The sequence below is a fragment of the Chanos chanos genome, chromosome 3, assembly GCF_902362185.1.
Source record: "Chanos chanos chromosome 3, fChaCha1.1, whole genome shotgun sequence".
NCBI classification, from domain to species: Eukaryota; Metazoa; Chordata; class Actinopteri; order Gonorynchiformes; family Chanidae; genus Chanos; species Chanos chanos.
Genome location: NC_044497.1, coordinates 39,194,683 through 39,219,052, shown reverse-complemented (window position 1 = coordinate 39,219,052; position 24,370 = coordinate 39,194,683). Strand labels below are relative to the sequence as shown.

At 39.2% G+C, this 24,370-nt stretch overlaps 3 protein-coding genes across 4 annotated transcripts; 1 reads left to right on the top strand and 2 right to left on the bottom strand.

The window, feature by feature from the left end:
• Window positions 1–4,263: 4,263 nt before the first annotated feature.
• fbxw5 (F-box and WD repeat domain containing 5) lies at window positions 4,264–12,429 on the bottom strand. Of its 2 annotated transcripts, none has more exons than XM_030769854.1 (9): window positions 12,243–12,429; window positions 11,689–11,846; window positions 10,812–10,995; window positions 10,228–10,376; window positions 9,231–9,561; window positions 8,838–9,029; window positions 5,514–5,661; window positions 5,047–5,259; window positions 4,264–4,786 (listed from the first exon to the last, which is right to left on the bottom strand). In XM_030769854.1, the coding sequence occupies exons 1-9, from the start codon at window positions 12,427–12,429 to the stop codon at window positions 4,504–4,506; spliced, it is 1,845 nt and encodes a 614-aa protein (XP_030625714.1). In that variant the 3' UTR covers window positions 4,264–4,503. The 2 variants fall into 2 exon arrangements, with proteins under 2 accessions (XP_030625714.1, XP_030625715.1); XM_030769855.1 differs by having other exon boundaries at window positions 8,838–9,012; window positions 9,259–9,561.
• A 3,163-nt stretch (window positions 12,430–15,592) lies between these two features.
• Window positions 15,593–22,240, bottom strand: alad (aminolevulinate dehydratase). The gene is made up of 12 exons (XM_030768625.1): window positions 22,212–22,240; window positions 21,135–21,257; window positions 20,974–21,024; window positions 20,072–20,168; window positions 19,800–19,935; window positions 18,490–18,573; window positions 17,899–17,987; window positions 17,618–17,673; window positions 17,259–17,346; window positions 16,881–16,967; window positions 16,620–16,749; window positions 15,593–16,217 (listed from the first exon to the last, which is right to left on the bottom strand). Exons 2-12 carry the CDS (start codon window positions 21,248–21,250, stop codon window positions 16,159–16,161), a joined length of 993 nt encoding a protein of 330 aa, XP_030624485.1. The 5' UTR covers window positions 21,251–21,257; window positions 22,212–22,240; the 3' UTR covers window positions 15,593–16,158.
• A 110-nt stretch (window positions 22,241–22,350) lies between these two features.
• Window positions 22,351–24,169, top strand: tmem203 (transmembrane protein 203). Its single transcript, XM_030769569.1, has 2 exons — window positions 22,351–22,501; window positions 23,045–24,169. The coding sequence occupies exon 2, from the start codon at window positions 23,341–23,343 to the stop codon at window positions 23,755–23,757; it is 417 nt and encodes a 138-aa protein (XP_030625429.1). The 5' UTR covers window positions 22,351–22,501; window positions 23,045–23,340; the 3' UTR covers window positions 23,758–24,169.
• Window positions 24,170–24,370: the final 201 nt, after the last annotated feature.

Below are 24,370 nucleotides of genomic sequence, written 5' to 3'. Positions count from 1 at the left end.
CAGGTTTACATTAACATTTCCCAATTTGGCAGTCTCTCCCCCCAAAGCAATTTAAATAATGAATACATACAGCAAATTAACAGCAAAGCTGACTTGAGAGAAAATACAATCCTCATAACTAAATGCTATAGTTGTGTCATTTTGCAGCTCTGAGTACCATACAACAAAGGTAAAGAACGTATTATTGTACGTGTTATTTAATAAATCAGAAAATTAAATTTTTGTGGATCTATTTTAGAATTATAATGAATTGCCTGCAGGAGAGCAGAGTGCAGAAAAAGAAAGAAAAACAGGTGTAAAAAAAAAATTGGAAAGAGCACATTTGGGGAATAAGGACAAGGTATTACTATGTTAAACAGATAGACGATAGTGAGATACCATCACTTCACCTTTTCAGCTCCGCTTACTAAGGTGTCTAGTATGGAACTCAGAGTTACTGTTGTAGAATAATCAACTAATTATGAACAAGTTCATACACACAAGTTCATACATACACTCATGGAGCTGAGTTGTCAAGCTGATGAAATAGATATATTATTTTCTTATATGTGTCCGCTCGGCTTACAAATTTACAAATGTTAGATGTTAACTGATGCTGATATTAGTAGCATTGAGGAATCTTGCTATTGTAGGAAATGCACGATGCAGAGTTGAGTTTTCATGTGTCTCCATGTTTCCAACCATGTTTGGACTAATGCCAGAGAGCTTGTGGCAGTATGCACAGGTACTCTCGTTCTCTCAATTGCTCGGGTCTCTTTTCTTACTCGCATCTGACTTTCAGAGAATAAATGCACAAAATGGTGATTAGATTAATTGTATGCACGTTAGAACTGAAAAAGTAAGCAAAGTAGGACGATGAAAGTTAATGAATGAATAATCAGTAACAAGGTGAACAAAATGAAGTTTTAAGTTGTAAATGACTTTATCGACCGGTTGGTCACAAAGACATACAAAGCCTCTTTATTGATGTTTTTTTTTTTTTAACGATGAACTAAAATAATTTTCCTCACTCATTTTTTTTATTGTATTAGCGTTCATATTTTTGATGCAAAATTTATGTGAGGTGTTGCTCTTTGTAGCGATTATGTTAATAACCCCTTTTTCATGCGTGAAACTTGAGATGACCATATAATCTTAAGAATGACCATAAGATGCATATTTAAAGAAAACTAGGGTTCTGTGCTTAGACAAAAATTGCTGTGAAATCTAAAGTTGTTTTTCGGTTTTTCATTAACCTGATTAGTTTCATTTATTTCACTGAAAAAATCAAGCCTGTCCATGTTTTCACATGCTAAAAGTTTTGTGTTGCTTTGTATCAGCACCAGACCATTGGATATTTGGACAGCAATGCTATATACTCCTTAAACATTATATCTGTAATACAGTCTTGTGAGTGAAATCTGTCTGAGATATTGTTTGGTTATTTCTTTTTACTGTGATTGCGGGATACTCTTGATAAGAATTCTGTTGTATTATGTTAGTCATAAAAAATATTTTTATATACTCTGATATTTCACACTGGTCTCCAAAAACATTATTTTCTCAAATCTGAATTCTATGCCTTGTAAATGGGATTTGCAATATTAAAATGAGTTTAAAAGTAGGCTCTAGCTAAAACCAGATCATTTAAGTTTTTGTGTCTGAGTGTGTGTGTTTGTTTAAGGACTTTAAATGACCTTTCCAGTTTCTCTTTTTTTTTGGAAAATCTGCACATCTCTGGGAATGCATTTATGTTCCTTTTATGAGTCTTATTCTTAATACGTTTACTGTTCATATAAAGTCTACTCTAGATTTAATTCTAATGCAAACAATTTTTAACCAAATGGTCATTGGTTATGTAGACATTCTTGCTTATTACCCCACGGATTGTTCTTCATGTACCAAAAAGTCATAAGATAGCCATCAGTTAAATGGGATCTGCTTTTGTTTCAATCAGTTACTCTGTGAAATTAAGCTACTACATTATATAAATCATAGAATCGAAAAGGTATCCAGGTGTCCCCTAGAAATACAGTTGTGTAATTTTAATTCAGAGTTCTGCTCTGTTAGTTTTAAACTTGTTTCTCTGAGACATGGTCGACACATGCTTATGTACCAGTTACTGCACTTATCAGCTACTTATGTGATACATCACAATAATCTCTATGTACCTCTATGTAGTTATTAAAAATATCATGGTTAAAGTGTGTTTGCTACCGTATACATGGATATTGGGTAAGAACGATCTTTTTTTGTTCTGAATGAAGATACTGAATTAAAAGGAGGACTACATGTACATTGCTATTAGATCTTATTTGTTACATTTGTTGTGGCGTGTGAAGGTGTTAAAGTACGTCCTTGATTCCAGAAATAGAAACAAGAAATGGCAGCAGAAATTCCACTGTTTGATCAACCTTTAACTGATATAAAACAATCAGTACACTTTAATGAAAAATAAGATAACTGACTTTAAATAACAGTGTGAATGCAATGTAGCACTCAGCTGAAAAGCTCAAAAGACTTTGATTATGTTCCATTTCATTGAAAATAAAACAGTTGACTTGTATATCCTACTCATACAGGCTTTTCTGTGTGCTTGAAGACCAAGATGCCTTTGGTGGGGTTTTGGTACTTAGTCAACAAGGAGTAAATGTTAAAAGCAAAATAACTTTAATGAGTCAAACATTTTGAAATCACAGAAATGTCCATAGTACACTCAGTGATGGCATGAGAATGATCTTCAAAATGCTAGAGAGCGCTAAACCTAAGAGGACAAGCACCAAATAGTGGCAGCTTGGACTGTGTTGGATGTTTTGATGACGTAGTCCTAATATAAATGAAGCCACCACTGATATACCAAACACTTTAACGGATAAATTTCAGTATTGTTCCAAACAGACACTGACATCTTTCAGATAAAGGGACAACAACAAAAAATACATCAATAAATAAAATAAAAACATAATTGCCCTGGTTGGCTGTCATGTTTTAGTTTTTAAATACTTTTTAAATGCTTCCTTAGTCTCTGTTTTGTAGCTGATTTGCACGACAGTTGCACAGTTTGTAAATGGTATGTTTCTGACATTGTGCAGCCTGACACCAGGTAGACAGGACAGGATGAGCATCACCTGTTTCAGAACTTACAGTGACTCTCTCTTCAGGAACAAATCAAATGAAAAACAAAAACCAACAATGTATACTGACAGCACTGAATGGATGAAGCTGCTGTTACTCAGTATGAGAATAAGCTCCTTAATTGTAAAGGGAAGGAGAACCTGTCAATGTGGATCAGGAAAAAAATGAAGGGGCAAAAAGCACTCTGTCTGGAATGAGACTTCAAAGCACATGTGTTACTCTATAGGGAGCTTAAGATAGGACATTAACAACATTTTTTACTGAAAAGCTTTGGGAGGGAAAAGACAGTTACACACTGTGACATACAGATCACTGATGCAACAAAACCATATGTAGGATGGAATTCTGATTGGGTCTAGTACTTGGGTACTGCATATCTGAAATTACCAGCTTTTAGAGGCCATATCAGGACTGATGTATGCAATTGCATGCTATTGTCTGAAAGTGAACACTATTGGCAAGTCACTTCATCTAGTGTAGTAAAACCATCTCACACATACTACCATGATAAACACTGGACATAAATAATTCAGTATTAATTGGCACACAGACCAATTTTACAACTGCCATCTCCATCTTTAAAAACAAAAGCTAAACAGAGGAGGACTACTGTGTCATTCAGAACATTTAGGTTTTTTGTCTTCAAGGACAGAACTTTCCATCATTACATTTTTCCTCCTAATTCTATCAACTTTTTTCCCCCATTTCACTAGAATGTTTCTCATACACGTCTGCATTTACATATGTGTGGAAAAAAAAAAAACACTCGTGCATACATGCACACAAGGGTGAACTCAACACAGTTGGGTTATGTGAACTTTAAAACTGCAGACATCACAAACCATTAATAAATTTTTTGACTTCCCAACATCCATATCTCCTCTTCATTTGATTCCATATCTTGTCAAATCTCTCAAACAACTCTTTGACCCATTTTGTATTCTTCAAACAGATACATGGTCCTTTAAAAAAAAAAAAAAAAAGAGGAAAGAAAAAAAAAAGAAAAGAAACAGCATACATTAAACAAACATATAACAGTCTAAGTGCTCCCCATTTCTCCTGCATACTCACCACATATCAAGAATTTTGTTTTTCCTGTTTTTTTCTCCAGGAGTGCTTTTTTCTCCTTAAACAAGCCTCCAACCAAAGGCTCACATATCTCTACCGTCACCACCAAAAACAGGCAGCTCCCACTCTAGGGCACCATTTTACCTCAGTTCTGCTCACTTGTCCTTATGGGCTGACAAGTCCTCTCTCAAACAGTTTCAGTGGTGAGGACTTCATGACAATGGCCACTGGAGACCAGTAGAGAACTTCTCCTGAGCTTAAGAAGTGGTGCACTTAACTGTCCTTCACCTCACTCTACTCCTATGTCCTTGGGTAGAGGCATCATGGTTTACCGTTCATATTAGCATTAGTGGCGGCGTTCCCGCGGCCAAGAAGGGAGGAGAGCAGGTTACGGGGTCGTGGTGGACGTGGGGGGCTCTGAGCTAGGCGCACCATGCGCGGCGAGCGCCACACTTTGATGGTGGAATCGTCGCTGGCGGACAGCAGCAGCTCTTGGTCGGCAGGGCTGAAGGCCACTGAGTTGACTACGTCATCATGTCGCAGTCGTGCTAGACAGATATTGTAGTGACGGTCCCAGATGTAGCCGTGTTTATCCTCAGCACCGCTGAGTGGACAGGAAGGAGAAGTGACTTAAAATATCCCGACACAATGTTCCTTTTTACTCACTTACTTAAAGCTTCAGTCAACGAAATCGTTCTCCAGACCACAGACTTGTGCTAAATACCCATAATTAATCAGATAACCTGTGAAACCAACCCTAACCCAATATAACAACCTACCACAAACAGTGCTTGTTCTAGAACCTCCCTGATGGCCTAACAGTCTCAGTCAACAACACAGACCCGTGAGTGAACTCTGCATTACCTGGCCACAAAGTCACGGCTGACATCGAGGAAGATGAAGAAGCATTCGTCATTGGGCGTGAACGCTCTGTGGGCTCTCAGGCTGCGTCTCTCCTCCCGCAGGCTCTTCAGGTCAATCACATGCAGGTCAATCTCCTCCGCAATGGGCGGCGGTGACATGGGGTCCGAGATCACACAGCCTGCTGGCCAAGCCCGACTGTTCACGTACAAGTACCTGTTTTAAAGATAGAAAACAAGCTGTTTTTGAACACTCTTTATATGTGAACTGTTTTTCCTTCCAATCTCTTGTACCGAAGACCTGACAAGTGGATTGTGTTGTACACGGATTAGTTGTTCAGAACTAGAAACTTAAATAGATATTTAAGCAATGAAAATAAAGATATGTATGTTTCCTAAATAAGGCTGGAATAAAGTCAAAAATGAATGACATGTATTCACTGTAACCTTGTGCTATTCCTCTATACCCACCTGTGATCAGGAGACAGGCCCATGCCAATGATGTGGCCATGAATGTCAATGACGTGATCCAGAGAGTCAAAGAACTCCTCAGTACTGCGCTCTTCCCCCAGCACGGGCCCACATGTAGTCATCTGATCAGGCATGATGCGTTTGATTCCTGGCACACGCACATGAACAGAGTAAGTTCAAATTATGATGGAGGTTGAACTAACTAGCACTAGTGATAGTGATCATCAGTTATTATGAGGTCCAGACACAATATCTCAGAAATGGGCTTCCAATGCAGTACAGTGTCTGGGCTTTACAAAGAACTGTACAACAGACAATAAACAGCCATCCTGTGGCATTGCTGTGAATGAAAAGAGCTCACTAACGTCAAAGGAGAATGACCAGACTCATACCAGCTAACTGGTGGGCTACTGGGTCATTCCAGGCCAACTCACCCAGAATTCAGAACTTTTCCCAGTTCATGTCATGGACTTTCTCGAAAAATTCATGTAAAAACTTCAGTTAAATTCATGGGACCTTGCAAAATCCTATAGCTCTACCCAAATACTTAAACAGTATAGTTATGAATTTTTTACTGGATTAGGTTGAAATTTGTACTGAACATCCAGGAAACCCTAAGGATTATTTGCAACATGTATTCATGTACATAGCTGTTGCTGAATGTTTCACAGTAATCAAATTAATAAAAGTAAATAATTTCTACCCAAATGAAGAATCCTTAATTTTCAAAAAGTAATATCTCCACTAGTTTTCACTTTCTTGCAACCAAATTTTGATTCTGTGTAGTATAGTTAATACACTTCTATCACATCTAGAAGTTATTTGGTCCTGCATAAAAAACTGAGTGCTACAGATCTTGCTAAATATAGCTTTTAGAAACAAGCATTAGAGCATTGTCACAGCATTAGAAAACAATAAAGCAAGCCTGAGCTAATTCCACCTGAAACAGGTTTGGGTGGATTATTGCAAAATGGATTGCAACATACCCAGACGTATACAAGCCTATTCTAGGCTTTTTCTAATAGAGCAAGGTAGGACCAAATAACTTCTAGATGTGATAGAACTATATTAACACTACACAGAATCAAAATTTGGTTGCAAGAAAGTGAAAACCAGTGGAGATATTCATTCTTGAAAATTAAAGATTTTTTGTTTGGGTAAAAATTATTTATTTTTATTAATTTGATTACTATAAAACATTCAGCAACAATCATTTACTTGAATACATGTTGCAAATGATCCTGTTCAGTACAAATATCAACCCAATCCAGTGAAAAATAAGCTATAGGTGAAGCTTATAAAGCACATACGAAGAAATTTACATGAGTTAAAGTCTTCGGGTAGAGTTGTCTACTGTGCTGAACCATCAAACTCGGGTTTTTGAATTTGCGCTGTCCGAGTACGCACTCGTGCTTCCGAATTTGAGCTGTCCGAGTTCAAGCTCTTGCTTTTGAACTCGAGCTGTATGAGTTCAAACTCGTGCTTTCTAACTCAGGTTTTCGAACTCCAGCTGTCCGAGTTCGAACTCGGGTTTTCGAGTTGAGACACTACAGTGATTTAACTAAATTCAGATCCTTCTGTTTGTAATACAAAGATTAAAAATAATTACTTCACTAGGGTAAATGTTAACATTTGTCAATTTAGTAAGATAATTTGTCTATTTTCTTAAGAGGCAGACGTTACTGCGTCCTATTTTTTGGGCATATTAGTCCACACTTTCTTGCTCTTTGTTGACTGTTATTAGCCCATTGCTGTGTGCACTGCGTGGTGATACCAAAGGTTTCCGACCGATTGCATGCAGTTGACTGGGAGCAGCCAGAGCCCATCTACATAAAGCTTGTCCACTTCCTATTAATGCCATTGTACTGAAATTGGCTGCAATTCACCAAGAGGGAGTTTGCAAGAGAGGCCTCAATGAATGGGAGTTAATGGAGCTAAGTGGCTAATATAAATATTTACACCTGCTTCTAGACAAAAAGGCCCAAATTTTATTTTAGTTTTTGCAAATACAATATCGATTATATATCAGAATTGAAATGATAAAATACTAATGTCCTTTCATTTTTCTTGTAGGGAGGGTGATTTTGCCCATAAAACGCTAGCATTCAGCTAATCTATGCTGATTGGTTGGTTTAGGATTTACGACTGATTGCTAATTTAATAGTATGCTAACTATTCAGGGTGGCATTAGTGACTGCTCCATGCAGTCATTAAAATGGTTTGAATGCCGTGTTCTTTTGTGCCGTGTTCTTTGCATATCTGGATGATACATGAATTGGGAGATGAAATTAAAATAAAGCCGAGTTTAAGATATATTTTGTTGTTTTTATTCTGCATTCCACATATGACCCTAAATGCCATAAAGCCATAATGCCGGAAAGTGACTTGTGGTGCATGATGTCACAGATACTTACAGAAAGGTATTTTACTACAATTGAAAAACTGCAAAAAATCTAGAAATGAATCTACTGTCTTGGCCCCTTATATTGAAAACATAATGAAAATTGCAAGAAAAAAAATGTTTAACCCCATGAGTTACATTTTTGGGGGTACAGTTCCATAGGCCCAAATTCTGGACTTACTTGCGAGCGCCTCCTACGAAACAGGAAGTTCTGTGAGTGGAAGTTCTCTCCTATTTAGAAATTCTCTGGAGCAGTTAAATTAGAAAAAAAGGAACGACTAAAAAAAAAGAACAACTCAGTTGTGCTGGTGAACTGGTACGAATGACTCACTACAAAGAGTCCTTCAAAAAGCATGACTCGTTTGTGAACTGCACACCACTAGTATCCGGGCGTGTCACAGATTATCATGGAGGAGGAAGAGCTGCACATTCCACCGAATTGCTACAAATCAAATGTTTGGCGACACTTTGGATTTTTTAAGAGAGACGGACAATTTGGCAAGAGGCATGCAATCTGCAAAATATGCCGTGCCGCCATGAAGCACACAGGCAGCACGACTAACTCAACTATCTGTCCCATACTGAACTGCATAGCATCATATTCTTTTGCATCGCATTGTGTTGAATTTAATCATGTCAAATCGCACTACATCGCAATAGGGGTGAATCATATCATATTGCATTAGCAGTTGTTTCATATGTATCTTTAATGTATCAGATCGTTGGCAATGCATGGAGTTGTGTATTGCATTGGCCTCAGTGATAGAGATGCACAGCCGTAGTGTATGCTTGTGTGTGCATATGCATTTTTGTACATAAACACACGGGAAGTTTCATACAGAAAAGGTAAATAAGCTTTAATCTATCCCATAATGCATGTCTCATTCCATACACACACACACTACTCACACACACAGCCCTACCTATCTGATGTGGGGAGTAGGTGAGGCTGCCGGTGGTGAAGAGGAGGTAAGTTTTGTCCTCTTCCTCTCCTGGAGCAGGGGGAGACAGTAATTTTGGGTCGGAAGCCTTGGTGCATCTTGAACCCATCAGCTTGGCAACTTTTGTCTCTAGCTCCCTATCCTGAGCTTCCACCTTCTGACAGTGGAAGAGAAGGAGAGAAAGAGAGAAAGTGTATGCGAGAGAGAGAATTTGCATGTGCTTGAGTATTTGTTTGACAGGGAAAGAAAACGTGTCCACTTTATCACTATAACTATAGTTTAAAAGAGAACTCAGCATATCATTTCAGACAACTTTATCAGTCTAGTCAGTGACATTTTGCATCCTTAATGTACCAAATCCACTCACATTTCTGACGTTATCCAGTCCAGATGGACTTGCCACTGACGAGAACTTCGGCAACCTCATCTCCCTTCTCTCTTCACTATTATCATCGCTATCTTCCTCATCTTCATCTTCCTCGTTGTCTGTGGCACCCAGGTCAAACAGAAGTGGCTGATGCTGAGAGCGGCCACCCTGTTGAAGCTGTTCTTGTTGACACTGGGCCTGAGCCTCGTAGTCCAACAGCAGGTCTGGAGTGTCGTGCCGCCGGCAGTGAGCCACCATCACCGTGCGGATGGTGCTGGCATTAATGTTCTGGATTTTAAAGAGCCGCTTCACCACGTTCACATTCTCTGACTCAATGTCCTGAGAGAGTCCCAGAGTGACACAGACAGAGAGAGAGAAAGGTGGACAGTTATGGAAAAGTGGTTGTCAGTGACTATGGGACTGAGAACTGGGGTGGCACTAAGTGTCTTGTACTGCATTAGAGAAAAGTTGCCTTGGAAATGAATTTGAGGCAGAATGACAGCAGTGAGCAAAATATTTAACCACTGAAAACAGTAACAGTTCTTCATTACTGAACTTTCAAAAAAAAAAAAAAAGCTTTTATATAAAGTCTATAAAATAAGTATAACAAATCAAATAAGAAGTCCTTGTAAAAACATGCAGCTGTCCTATTGACTACATATGAGATTTCTGAAAGGCTGCAGAACAGGTTCACACTTTCTGGGCTCAATCTGAAGTTGCGATCATAATTTTTCATTTCCACACTTTTATTAGATAATATAAATATAACTAATAAATATCAGTATAGAGTCGAAAGTGGGACAAGGAGCTAAATTGTAGATATTCCTTGCGTCCAAGATGTTCTAACCTCTTTCTGTTACAAATGTAATACTATACAATGGCTCTGTTCAATAATAACATCAGATATTCGGGATATTTTCTCGTATTTTCTCTTCATTTTAAGACTATGTAGGAACAGTGATGTGATGGAATAGAGCAGCGTGTGTGAGAGGAGCAGAGTCAGACCTGAAAGGCTTTGTTGAGCCAGAGCACAGAGCAGGAGGTCATGTTTCCAATCCAGTGCAGGTTGCCGGAGATGAGGTGAGTCTCATTCAGCCAGCAGCCAAACACATCATATGGCTTATTCCTCACTCGGGACAGCAGTGTGTAGTTCTCTGAGGGAGACACACAGCAGTTAGTACAGATATACTTATGATATTAATATTTCTTACAATGCATGTCAAGAATCCATAATCTCTATCATATGCTGTAAATTCCAACATTTATTTATTTATTGTCATATGGAATCTGAAAGTTTTAAATGCCCATAAACTCTCAGGGGCCTCCTGAATCATGATCTCATGGAGTAGAAGAAGAAAGAGAAAAAGAGAGAGAGAGAGAGAGAGAGAGAGAGCGAGAGACAGAGAAGGAGGAGGAAAGGAAGAAAGGAGGGAAAGAATGAAGGAAGGAAGAAAGATAAGGCAAAAAGTCAGAGCAAGACTGTGTAAGAGAAAGCACAACAGAGCTGGCAGAACAGAAGGGACACAACAGGAAGGGGAAAACTGATGTTAAAAAAGTATCAACGAAAGTAATACAATTATGCTTCTTACCTAAGCTGATAACAGCAATCTCCCCTGATGAGGAGTGGTGGGGCCCCAGATACACCCCTGACACAAGAAGCAGAGTATCATCAGCGTTGAACTGGGAGAACTGGGTATAGCCCCAGTTAAACTGCCTCATGCTAGAACTGTGCACCAGTGAGATAGAGCCATCTGGACGCTCTGTGTCCCAAAGCTGTAATTATCATGGACAGAACACACAAAAATCATTCAGATATTGTTATGTATAATATTGTAACAATTCATTAACAATACAGGGTAAACGGTCTTATAGTATTGCATATGTATAGCACACTGACATTCAATGAAAATGTATCCATTCAACAAAACATGGCAATTGAATCTATAAAAGCAGTTATAATTGCTATAATAACTGTAATTACTCATACTTATGTGATTATATGAATTAAGGCTAAATAGAAATCTTCCTCCAGTTTTAAAAATAATTTTCAGGGATATGTGCTAAGTGAGCCACATAAGTACAACTGAAACCCACAGAACTAATCTTTTCCATAAACCACAGCAAAGTGTGAAAAGACGTGAAGAACATACACCAAGTCATATGTGCACTAAATCTTTCAGCAGAGGCAGCAACACAACAAAGCAGATTCTTTCAAGTCCACCTGACTAAACAATGTTTAAACTCCATTCATGCTAGCTCAGCATTAAAGGATGTATAGATGGAATAACAATTCTCTAGACAGAAAAAAGACACGAAAACAAAACTGAGCGAGTCAGTGACAACATAAAAGCAGGTTACTACAGGTTCTCAAAGATCCAAATAGAAAAGACTGTAAACAGGATAACTGTATAAGAATCAAGGCTTGATTGCATTCAGTCACACAGGAGACAGAGATAGCGATCTGACCTTGACAGTACAGTCTTTGGAACAAGAGGAGAAGCGGTGACCCCTGTGGGAGAAGGCTAGGTGTAGCACCTGGTCATGATGTTCCCTTAGTGTCTGCACCTCCACGCATGGAATGCAGTCATACAGACGCTTAAACTCCCTGTACCAAGACACAGCCGCTAGGCACGGGGACAGATACAAATACCGTTAGAAGAGATGACCGAACTGTGTACACTGCAGAGGGCTATGTGACATCAATACTTGGGAATGCCTTTGAGGAGATAAATTAATAGTTAGTGAAGGCTACACACAGCTGCTAACTCTCTCAGAAAAAAAACAGTCATTGTGTGAAATATATTACAAATATAAACAAGCATCTAAATAATGATAAGAAAAAAAACATTACTCCAAACACTCAACAGTGAGATCGATGCTACCTCCAAAGTATTGCCAGCTAAAATACCTTGACCAGAAAGACTTGTGATGATATGTGCATCTTTCACCAATGTCTTTAGTACCATCCTAAACATGTATGCAGGCATAATAAGAGTCCACAGTTAAGGCTGCTCCAGTACCTGGGTGGCGGGGCACAGAGCGTGGGATACGGTAATAGGAATAGAAGAGCTCCCTCCAAAGGAACTCGTCACGTGACACGGCAAACCACTGGCGGCATGTCAAGCCGGCATTCAGCACCACGTTGTGTGGCAGATACAGGAAAATCTCTAACACCAGGCTGTCTGGAAGTCCAGGGCCACTCTCCATCCTGACATTCTGGCATAGGAAGGAAACGTCTTATGTCACACCTCTGCATGTTAGCCTTACAAAACTGATTTATAACTAATTATTACTCAGTGGACTGCAGCAAATAACAGAGGTTTTCACTGCAATCAAGCACACATACAAGATATTCAGGTTTGATCAGGGCCTTGATGTGATTTTAAATTATATAAAGTTGAATCAGATATGGTGGCCCTGAGCTGTAACATGGGTGCTGGCACTGGGCATAACTGTGTTGGACTCTATGGAGTTCAGTTTTGCTACTCATTACAAAATATCTCTGGCAACATGCGGCAGAAACATTACATGCAACGTATGACACAGCAGTCCGTGGGCATGCATTCAGACATTATGGGTTAAAAGGCACCAAAAGGACTGACAACCCATAGGATATGGAGTCTCTGTGTTGGGAAAATCCATTCTATGTTTCCATGTTTCTCTTTCATGCTGGATACGAGTTATTAGGTATACAACCGTCAGGTTTTAAGACACTATGTAACGTTCATCATAAATGTCTAGGCATCAGGGCATGTCATTATTAATCTGAAAGACGGAAAACGGATAATCGTGGTTTCTTTGAAATCATCGTTTCGTCTGACCCCGGTCGAACAACACATTCCAAAACTAACTATACATGTAAGGCGTTGCAGGGGTATAGTGTGAGCCCCCTCTCCTCCCACTTTCTCTCCTAAATAAGGCTGTGACAGGTGGAGCAGTTCAGTTTCAAAACACTGCTTTAATTAAAGCTCCTGAAAATAGCCGTTAAATACAGAGAATTTGCTCAAAAATGCACGTGGTTCAAATAACAACAAAAGCGCTGTGCTTGTATGACCAGCTCGACATAAAAACTATGTTCATAATCATTGCTAACAAAGCCTTATTCCTGATGTTAATGCTCCACCATATTAGACAAGAAGTCTGGAATGTTCAACTAGCTGGCTAACTAAGACTTACACTTGCTTTATGTTAACTAATACAATACATGTTGATTTGTAACTCCTATGTCTCTCTGCGCTATATATAAAACGCCAACGTGCTCATTTTGATGCTTGCAATAATCATTTGCTTGCTAAAACTTTCCGCAAGCCGTTGTCGTTGATTAGCTACTCAGCGGAGTTTGTTTGCTAACGATTTGGCTAAAACATAGCTAGATTTGGATGCGGAACACCGGGATAAATATTTTTAAAAGAACACTGTACATTACATTTGGTCTATATCCACTCTAGACACTTCTAGTGTCCGTTTCTTTCATATTACCTTGCAAATGTCAGCATTTATGGGAGCGACACAAAAGCTAGCCACGGCTAGCCTGGAAATAACAACAATTTGTTACACCGGTGGAATGTCTGCCTCAGACTAGGATAATCTATTTCCGGAACAATCGATCTACACTTTTTAGAATTAAACTAATCGAGTTCAGACCAATCAACCTAATGGACGTTAAAGTAAAGGATTATTGTCAGCACCACTTACGTGCGTTTTTGTAAACATTTGATAAGTGTCTTTAACAACTGAAATCATAATCACTTACGATGTTTCATACGTAAGATACAAACTTTTATTCCCGAGGGATGGATAAATACAGGGTTGGAGTGAACAGTGGATAACATTAAAATTAATAGTTTTGCCTTTTGAGAAACAATTCGCTCTTTTTTTTCTGTAACCCTAACCCTTCTCTCCTTCCTCAGTGAATGGTCGCTGGGGAACATGAGACATCCACTCCCCATGAACCAACATCTTATTGGTTCACCTTCAAAGGGTAAAGTAGCTGCTCAGTAACTGCCATAGCGCTGTTGACATCATCGTTATTTGTAGGGCGCTGCTTATCAAAGACCAGCGAGATAAATCATCAGATACATTGAACTATAATGCTGAGCTGCTGTGACCAACAACTGCAGTTCAACCATGTTGCTATGACTAATATTTAGAGGTAAGATTCAATTTTATTTTAACACCACTGCAGGAAATTATCTGAAATTATTAGTAGTTTTTATTGTAGGTGTCTGGGTGACGAACAATTATGTAACAAATTTGAACTTAAAACAAAAACAACACAAATTCATACCCAAAGTGTTTCTGGCTAAGACTTTTTACATAACTCGTCTCTCTACAGTGACTCTGAAATCCTATACCAGACCTATCACTTAACAGAGACAAGGTCTCATCTCTCTCTCTGATGAGAGCTGAAGTGTTTTCATTTAAGGAGTTAAAATGAAACATTTAGTTTATGAAAAATGCTTCATCTTGAACTATAACTTAAGTAACCCAGAGAACTCATTTGTGTAACTGGTTGGTATGTGAGTTATATGATTTTTCAAGTCCTAATACTACATTATGTGCTGATGCATAACTTACTGATTGACTGTCATTGTGTTTCTCAGTCATTCTTTGGTTGTATCTCAAACTCTAAATGGTTTTGGACAGTCTGGCATAATGAAAATGTTCAACATTCTTAATTATATGACCTGAACATCCTTTGTACCACAGGGCTATCCTATGTTGCTGAGAAGTTAGCTGCTTGTCTGAACCCTTCACCAAAGACAGCTATAACCACAGGATGACAAACATCCAGTAAGTGTACCTGTGACCATTAAAAGATAAAGCACAACTATTTTGCCATTAACAATGAATGCTACATGCCACTGGTGCAAATTTTACCATAATTTAAAATCTAATTGGATAGTTCATAGTATCCAATCAATGACTCTGTCAGTAATGTGAGATTGTATTATTTTTTATCAACTTCCAGGGCAGCAGGTATGGTCAGTCCACAGATGTCCATCCAGTCAAACTGCCTCAGTCAATATGGTGCCCTCATAAACCTTTTCAAATTACTTCAGGGGTGTAATTATCTATAATTTTCCACAGATTCTCTGTCTGTTGTGATGATAAAGCATTCAATTAGATATGGAGTGCTCCTTCTCTGAGCTGATGACAATGATGATGACTTGGCTATAAACTCGACAGACCGAAGCTGGACAAGTCTGAAAATTCACTCAGTTCAGAAAATAGAGCAAACCACAAAATAATGAATTTACAATGCATATATGTACACACACAGACACATTAAACAAACCTTTGCAGTCATCTTTTTGTCAAGTCAATTAAAACAATAAAAAGTACAAACATTATAAAGGTTTTATTTTTATTTTTCTGAGCTTCAACTACTGTTTTACAGAACACATTCTTTATCCACAACAAATGCCACAAACCTTACTACATGCATTGGTATAGACACAATGTCATCTCAACGCTTGCCCTTGTATACATTAACACTGAGAGACTTTTAAGTGCTTTGATCTAAAACTTTACATCCCACCATATGCTACAAAAAACACTTTTTTGAACTAATTTAAAATATATAAAAAAAATCAGATGATTGGCTGAGCAGACAAGATTTCCATTCACCGTTGTGTATTTTCTCCTCTCAAGTTTAGCTTATTGGCTTCTGACATATTCCAAGTGACTGATTGGCACCTCAATATCATTACATCCATCATCTCTCAATTTTTAATTGCTAACCGCCAAACTGAAAAAACTCTCTCTGTGGTGGATACATTTGAATCAAATTAAGCAGTTTACAGAACTGGAAATTTGGTGAAGCTGAAATTGTCTAGTCAAAAGAAATGGTCATTTTTCTACCACTTTTGTCTGTGTAGTTCAAAGACATGGCTGTATCTGATCCCTGTTAATCTGCTGGTCCATCATGTTGGGCTACTCTCTGAGCCAAGTGAGCAGCTGTGGAGCGTAGTAGGTGATAATGATATCTGCACCTGGATAAAAAAAAAGTGTAGAAATTTCAGAGAGGTCTTATTGTATACATGATCAGTATTCTCGATTACTTTAAAATGACAGCATTATCTCTGACGATTAGAATAACCTCTGACCTTGAATGCCTGTTTCAGGGAAAAGCATTTAGCTGAAACTCTAGGCTTCTGGTTCCATTTACATATCAACTACTAGACATACTTCAAGATTACAGGTGGTTACACAGTGATACAGATAAGAAGGTTATTTAATTGGACAGAACACCAACAAGGAGTTATGACAATTTACCAAATGGGTTAGGTGCTACATATATACATATATATACATATACACTGAAGACTTCGCGACTGTGAGGGAATCATGTGAGACACAGAGCTGTGCTCTCTCACTTGCTCGCTCGCTCTCACCTGCTCTGCGAAAGGCAGTCATGGCCTCCATAACAGCAGCGCGCAGGTCAAAGGCTCCAGCCTGAGCCCCGTGCCACAGCATAGCAAACTCCCCTGACACATTATACACAGCCAGGGGGTGGGTAGGGTGCTAGGGAGAGGATATCACACATCATAGAGCAGTCAGCCTTCATCTCAGATTCATTTCAACGGATTGCTTAGTTCACCCCGACAAAGCTTGTCAATATGGATCAAGAGCTCATCATCTATGCCAATACTGACCTTGTTTTTAACCTCTCTGAGCATATCAAGGTAAGGAAGTCCAGGCTTCACCATCAGCATGTCAGCTCCCTCTTTTACATCACGATCCTAACAAATAAAAAAAAGAAAAAGACCAATTTTGCATGACCATATAGAACATACATGGCTAGGAAATATGTGCAGCTATATGTATCAAAGTAGCAGTCTCTGGATCTCTCCTTATCACAAGGAAGTCATCAAGGTACCACTTCCCCCTACATTCCATTTCTGTTTCGGCCCTGCACTAACACGTGATTAAAATCATCAACAACTTAATAATTAGCTGCTCAGACAAATCAGGTGTATAGAGGCACGGACAGTCTTGAGGACTGTACTAAGAAATGTTCCTTATAGTCTTACCACAGCTCGCAGTGCAAGTCCTCTGGCACCAGGGGGCAGCTGATAGCACCGCCTGTCTCCAAAAGCTGGTTTAGACTGTGCTGCATCCCTGTGCACACATACACAATAACAAAGTCACAACAAAGCTATATGTTTACAGCAAATAATTCACACACCATAAACGCAGCACAGGTCTTGAGTGGGCCTTGGGTATCACTCCTCTTGTTTTAGATTAAAACTGTTTAAACTAGAATCAGGTCCTAAAAGATGTGCTGCTAAAATACATGCAAGACAGGAAAAAAAATATTGTAATAATTAAGCTTATTTAATTAATTGTACATCAGCTCAAAATAATTCTACTGCAATGTGTACAAAATTACCTGAAAGGTCCATAGTAGCAGGAGGCAAATTTAGCACTGTAGCTCAGCACTGAGACCTGAGGAAAGAAACATCACCATTATTTCATTTTTCTGACTCCTTCAATCCACAAATGGGTCTGCAAATACTTTTCTCTCTCCTCTCTTCTCAATCAGTCTGATTAATCATAAAGATTCACTCATGACAGCAGTTAAGATTCCCAGAGTTTGGGAAACTGAACATCTCCAACAGTGGGAGTAATGTATTCCCTGTAGAAAGGCATGGAAAGGTGACTGTTGGTTACCTTGTTGCCAAGGTTATTAGATATTAATGCTTGTTTGATAGCTCCCACCCGTCCATCCATCATGTCAGAGGGGGCGATAATTTGGCAACCTGTGAAATGACAGGAGGAATACGTGCTGAAGGGAGGCAGAAAAAAACAAGACGTGACCAAACAGCGAAAGACAAATTCAGATGTAGCCAACTGTAAATACTCTACTTTCCTTGGCCATTTGGTCTGTTGCCTGCTTGGAACTGAACTTGCTTAACTGTATACACACTGTGCATGTCATGTCTGTCCTAAGTGTTCACTGCTTCACCTCACATTTACGTCACTGAGTTTACTAGTTCACTACTGTTAACGTAAGTACTACTAACGTTAGCAAATATCAAAGTACAAATACTGTTGGACTTTTTCTTTTTTGACAAAACACTGGAGCAATATATCTACAGCGTTTGTTTAACTCACTATATTTTCCATGGCTTAGCTAACTGGTACAAAATCCCTGAGAAAACTAATGAGGAAATAAAACCTGTTCGATGCAGTTCAGTATAATATATTTTTTTATGAATTACTTTGTTTTAACCGTGAACTGAACTAAATGTGAGGACTCACCTGCCTGGGCATAGGCCAGTGCCACCTCTGCCAGTCTCACACAGCTAGCAGCATTATCGAGGGTGCCATCTTCCCGTAGGATCCCTGTAAGAGTACAGCCAGTGGAGAACTATCATATACTACCGGCATTTTAACCATTTAACAGTGTGAAGACATAAAAAGGTTAAACTGAACCACACTTCCAACTGAATGCAAGAATTAAACAAGGATTTCCAGATCCATTCCCAATTAATTTGTCATTTTGCAACATGGTACAACGAGCAGTAATACATGGCTACCAAGGTATTGATGCCTAGTAAGGATGGACATACTGGAAGTATAACTGTCTGGGAGGTTTATTTCTTAAGCCTGCAGGGAGCATGAAGGGGGTCAATCCTTTGAATAAATCTTTAGTATGATGTATCATTTGGCCTGATGGTGTCAGTGAATTCAATGGCTAATTGGAACCATGCCTTCTCAGTGGCTACTGCCAAAAGCGTTTCTACAACGCCAGTGAAAATGTAGGCGCTAACTCCCGATTGACAACACCTCCCTATTTTAGAATAGCCTGTTTATAAGACATATTTCATCATGGCATCTATTCCTTTGAATTAAAACCAGTTAACCAGTTAAATAGATGCTGCTAGTGAAAGTTTCATTAACTGGACCTGTAGATCAAGAAAATGACTAAAGGTTAATAATTTGGACATATAGTATGCTCATTCTTAGTAATAATAATAATAATAATACGTTTATTTATTTATTATTAGTGTGTACTAAAAACAGGTAAGGGTTCTAAAAGTTATTTTCATTTTTTTTAATGACATTAATTGACTGGTTCATGACAGTCAAAGGGTTTAACACAGATGTTAGAGCTTGAAATGTGAACACTGTGCTATGCTAGTCTAAAACATGAAAACTGGTGGTGCTTGCTAGACACTACGTGCAGTAAATCCTAAAGTGGGTGAGGCATACTGATATGACTGTCAGTGTGACAGCTGTCATGCACAACAACCAAGTAGTTCTTTGGGTTGCCATTAACTCTCCACACAGAGGAGGATGGACAGGAGACAACGATTAATATTAGTATGTCTGTGAATGAGGATCTGGAACAATGGGGGAGCATGAGGAGATCATAGTGTTATGCCGGAAATGCAGCATTTCAGTCTAATCCTCAAAACCGACAACACAGCCTTAATAAGTCCGGCTCAAATGGATAACGAATAATATAGCCCTTGCTTAGTTAAATCAAATGTTTAAGGCACAGAGCTGAGGGACATTATATTACAGCAAATGCATATAAAGTAGAGAATACAGCAAAAAAGACTGACCACAATGTCCATGTGAAGTGTAAGGACACAGACAGAGATCACAAGCCAGCAGCAGTTCAGGGAATACAGCCCTCAGTTTCTTCACAGCAAGGATAGCAGGAGTATCTTCTGTGTCAGCACATGAACCCCTCTCATCCTGTGGAGAAATGAATGAATAAATAAATAAATAAATGCACATAACAGTCAAGGGCCTGTGCACAGCACTAGGCATTCCACAGGGCCGTCATACCAGCATCACTGCAAGTGGCTGTCGCAACTGTCAGTGTGCATACCTTGGTCACTTTTCCAGGAACTCCAAATATAAGAATGCACTTCAAGCCCTTTTCTACGAGGGGTTTCAACATCCCTTCCAGCTTATTCACTCCATATCTACGAAAAGGGAAATACATAGTAACTGAGTTACATCTTTTCAGGCACTCACTGATACATTAGCAGTTTACACCAGACAATGATACACATTCAGACTGCACAAGCTGGATACAACCCCAAGGACTCGTTCAGTAGATCGCTTTCTATTACGTCAAGCAAAGATATAAAACGTGCTACAATTTGACCCCCATTTCATATTGAGAAATATTGAACTTTGAAATTAGACAGTCAAAACAAACATACATTTAACCTTCTCAAAACATACAGCCAAAAAATAAATACTGTTGTGAGACTATTTCATAAAACATGACACAAATGCTGCCAATCATTTTAAGGCTGTTAAACAATTTAGAGATATATTTTGTATCAGTCTGGAGAATTGGTTTTGCTAGTGAGGGAGGGTTCAGTGGGACAAAGAGAAAACTGATAGTTTCTTTATCTTCATTTCTAAGGCTTGGCTCTGTATCCACCCAGCCTAAAATGCCTATCAGAGGCCAACACCTCCCAATGTGACTAACTGTGTTCATATCTATTTGAACATTTTTTGTATCTTTTCAACACATTAATGGCTGATGTTCTTTCTACCTCTATTTTAGACTTTCTCCAAAATAAATATAACATTACTAGTGCTCATATCATCAACTGTACCATTAATTTATCTACTTATTGGGTTTTTTGGTGTTAAATGCAGCTGTTTCATTCATAAGCCTTCTTAGTTTGTATAAGAGAGACTAATATATGAATCCACAAATCCTTCAATAGCATTAAGTTTAGAGATGCTTTTGTTCCAGTCAAGCATGGTTACCTTGCCTGTCCTGGGAGACTGGCAATCGGCTCCACTGCATCAGGACTGTCACTGTGTAAAGAGAGGACAAGAAATATAACCAACTAAAACATACACACACTCTTAACTGTGAACAGTGTACCATTCCCACAATCACACATAAGAGCAAGAAGATACATTACGTGACAAAGATAGGGTAAATGAGATTCTCTGGTCGCAAGTCTGCGGCGCAAGTCTGCCAGTATCTGAGAGTGGGGTGGAAATAGCCACTGTGCAGGAGAGATTCAGCTGGCTCCATCACTGTCCTGCCAATAAGACAAGAGTTGTCAGACATGTCCTTTATAGGCTTTATACACTTCCCCATTCCAGGTATATGAACCATCATAAAACATGACCATTAGTTTCTTGGTCGTAGCAAGTAACTTCTGCTCTGTTTGTTTAATCAACTTCAATGTCATAATGATTCATGTCATTCACATTTCACATTACCACATGTATTTGGGTTGGGCCATTTTGTGGCACTATTTATTGAAAAATGCAAAATCACTTTAACTTCCATGTGATTTCCTATAGAACAAAAAGTTCCTTGGTAAAAATGCATGGGGATTCCAGCTTAATTCTGCCCCGTTTCCCCTGGACAACAGGGGAAAGCATGCGCAAAAATTCTCTTAACAAAACAATTCACCATTCCAATAAGAGGACTGGCGAAGAGGGCGAATAATGATATATATATATAACAGACACACACACATACATATATATATATACATACATATATATATATATACATACATACATACATATGTGTGTGTGTGTGTGTGTGTATATATATATATATATATATATATATATATACATACATATACATACATACACATACATATATATGCACACACATACATATATATATAACAGATACACATAGGAATGTCCGAATCTCAAATTATGTTATATGCTTTATAGACTAGGGAATGAGGTGCACAGTACTCTGAATCTCCGGTTAGGTAGCTAATAAACTTGAGGGATTCTTCGTGCTGTCCACATACTCATTGCCCAGTGCTAATTATGTCATAAAGCTAGCTGGGTAGGTAGGAACTCATAAAGTAATATGCTTTACAAGGAGAAAAGAACCCCACAAAGTTTCGACTAAAAACTTGACACCAAGCTGCAATAGCATCAGCAACCAAAGCTTGGATGGAAACTTTGAAATGAGTAAAATAAGGAAGTCTCAAATGCGTGAGAATGTCTTATTTCAGTACCTTTCATCGTACGCGCTCCTTCCCAGAGAATACCGTGCACCAAAGGACAATTGAGCTGAACGGGCCACCGTAAATAATTATATCACGCCAGTGGACCTCTCGCGATATTTTCATGGGTTAACTGGCGGAAGGTAAATAGCACAAAATAGCTGTCATAGAACTTCTATGATAGCCGTCCAGCAAGGCGTTGTTCCACCATCACCCAAGCAGTTTAGTGATGAGCGCTCTTGAATAGCTGTGTGTCGAAAATGTAGACCAAAGCCTGTGACCTTCATATGAACATTCACAAGGTAATGTGGGATAACCTCAGGGGACGATTACAGCAGCTGCAGCTGCTATAGTCGTCATCGTAAATTCTAAAGAATTAGCCTAACGCTAAGTGAATAGCTGCCTGGCTAACAATTAGACCCTTGTGCCAAGTGTTTAGCTCAGAGGCATCGCTACCTTTGACGAGTTTCAGACTCAGGGTCCGAGGGTTCAAATAATTTATTGGTTGTAGTGTAGTACTGTTAGCGAGACGTCAAGGTGAGAAATTTTAAAAACATGCAGCATGAGGAGTAAGACACACCATAAGAATACGAAGCATTAGTTGCTAACCTGGTTTCAGTCATATCAGTTAACAGTACCTGACTAGTGATAGTCCACTAACGTTGACTGACAGTCATCCAAGATAGCCAACTGATACCTCTCGTATCCCGTTGAAGCTGCCTGAGTAAGAGAAGTCATCTGTCAGGCGAACTAGCCCCCTAAATAATGCAGGTTGTGAAATCTTACTGACTGGATACTGTTATCTTTTATCGTATTATTGTGTGTTTCTGTGTTTGTACGTTTAGGTTTGGTTGTCATAACAGGTACCTTCAAGGCTGTCCAATGATTAAGGACATCTTACTCTACAGATGGAGGATCAGGCCCTTTTCAAGATGATCTTGATGTGGTTGTCAAATTAGAACTTTCAGATGAAAAAGTTAACAGGAGGAATAGTTTTCCATGGACTTATGCAAGTTCCCGTCCATTCCTAATTATCATCACCATCCTTCTTTCTTGAGATTACAAAATCATATCTAGTGATTTGGCTTTTACCTTCATCCCTCCACTGCAAACACCCACTGGTGTGAATTCCTTGTTTGTCATGCTTTTCTCCCTGAGGGAACTGGTTCAATGGCTCGGTTTTGCCACATTCGAGCTCTTCCTGCACCTTGGAGCGTTTCTAGTCTTCAGTGTCCTCGTTGCCCTGCGGGCGGACATGTTGACCCCTGGCATAAGTTGGTGGCTTGTCTTTGTGCCTTTGTTCGCCGCCGACGGCCTTAGCACCTACTTCACGGCCATCGTATCCATCCGCCTGTACCAAGAAGGAGAGAAACGTCTGTCTGTGCTGCGTCTGCTCTGGGTGCTGACGGTGCTCAGCCTCAAGCTTGTGTGTGAGGTTTTGCTGTGCCAGAAGCTTGCGGAGCAAGAGCAAGCCCGTGACCTGTGGTATGGCCTCATCGTCTCGCCGCTCTTCATTCTCCTGCAGCTGCTTATGATTCGGGCCTGCCGCGTCAACTGAGGTGGAGGAAAGGCGCCATTGGCTAACCAATCTCTGTAGGCCCCACCCATATGCAACTGGATGGGTTGGCTGAACTGGGCAGGGTCCAGCACAGGCATGTATTCTTCATGTACGCTGTCAGGACACAAAGCAGGCTGGGGTGGTTTTCCGAGAGACTTTGGGCTGTAGGGGTGATTCCCTACTAATAATGGTGGAAAATGTTTTTTTTTTTTTTTTTTTCCCTTAATGTATTTAATGAGATCCTAGCTGAAGCATTTGAAACACGCTCTTGTTGTACCCCACTGTCACATCCTGAATTTTAAGAAATGTGCAGTCTTCATATTTTGTCAGAAGTGCTGAGTGAGACTTGATCTGAGTTCTCTCTGTATTTCCAGAATGTTCCTTAATCTATGTTTTGCTGATCTGTTGCCCTTGTTTTTGCATAAACTGTAAATAAACCATCAACATGTCAATTTTGTAGTTCTGTGACACTCATACAGCATTAAGTCATATGTTCAGTCCTGTTAAGATGTGGTTAAGTTAATTTAGAGATTAACCTTTTATTCAGTTGCTTACATTATAGCTGTCTATAAGTATGATTTGACAACTGCTGTGGTTAAAGTGCTCTCTATTA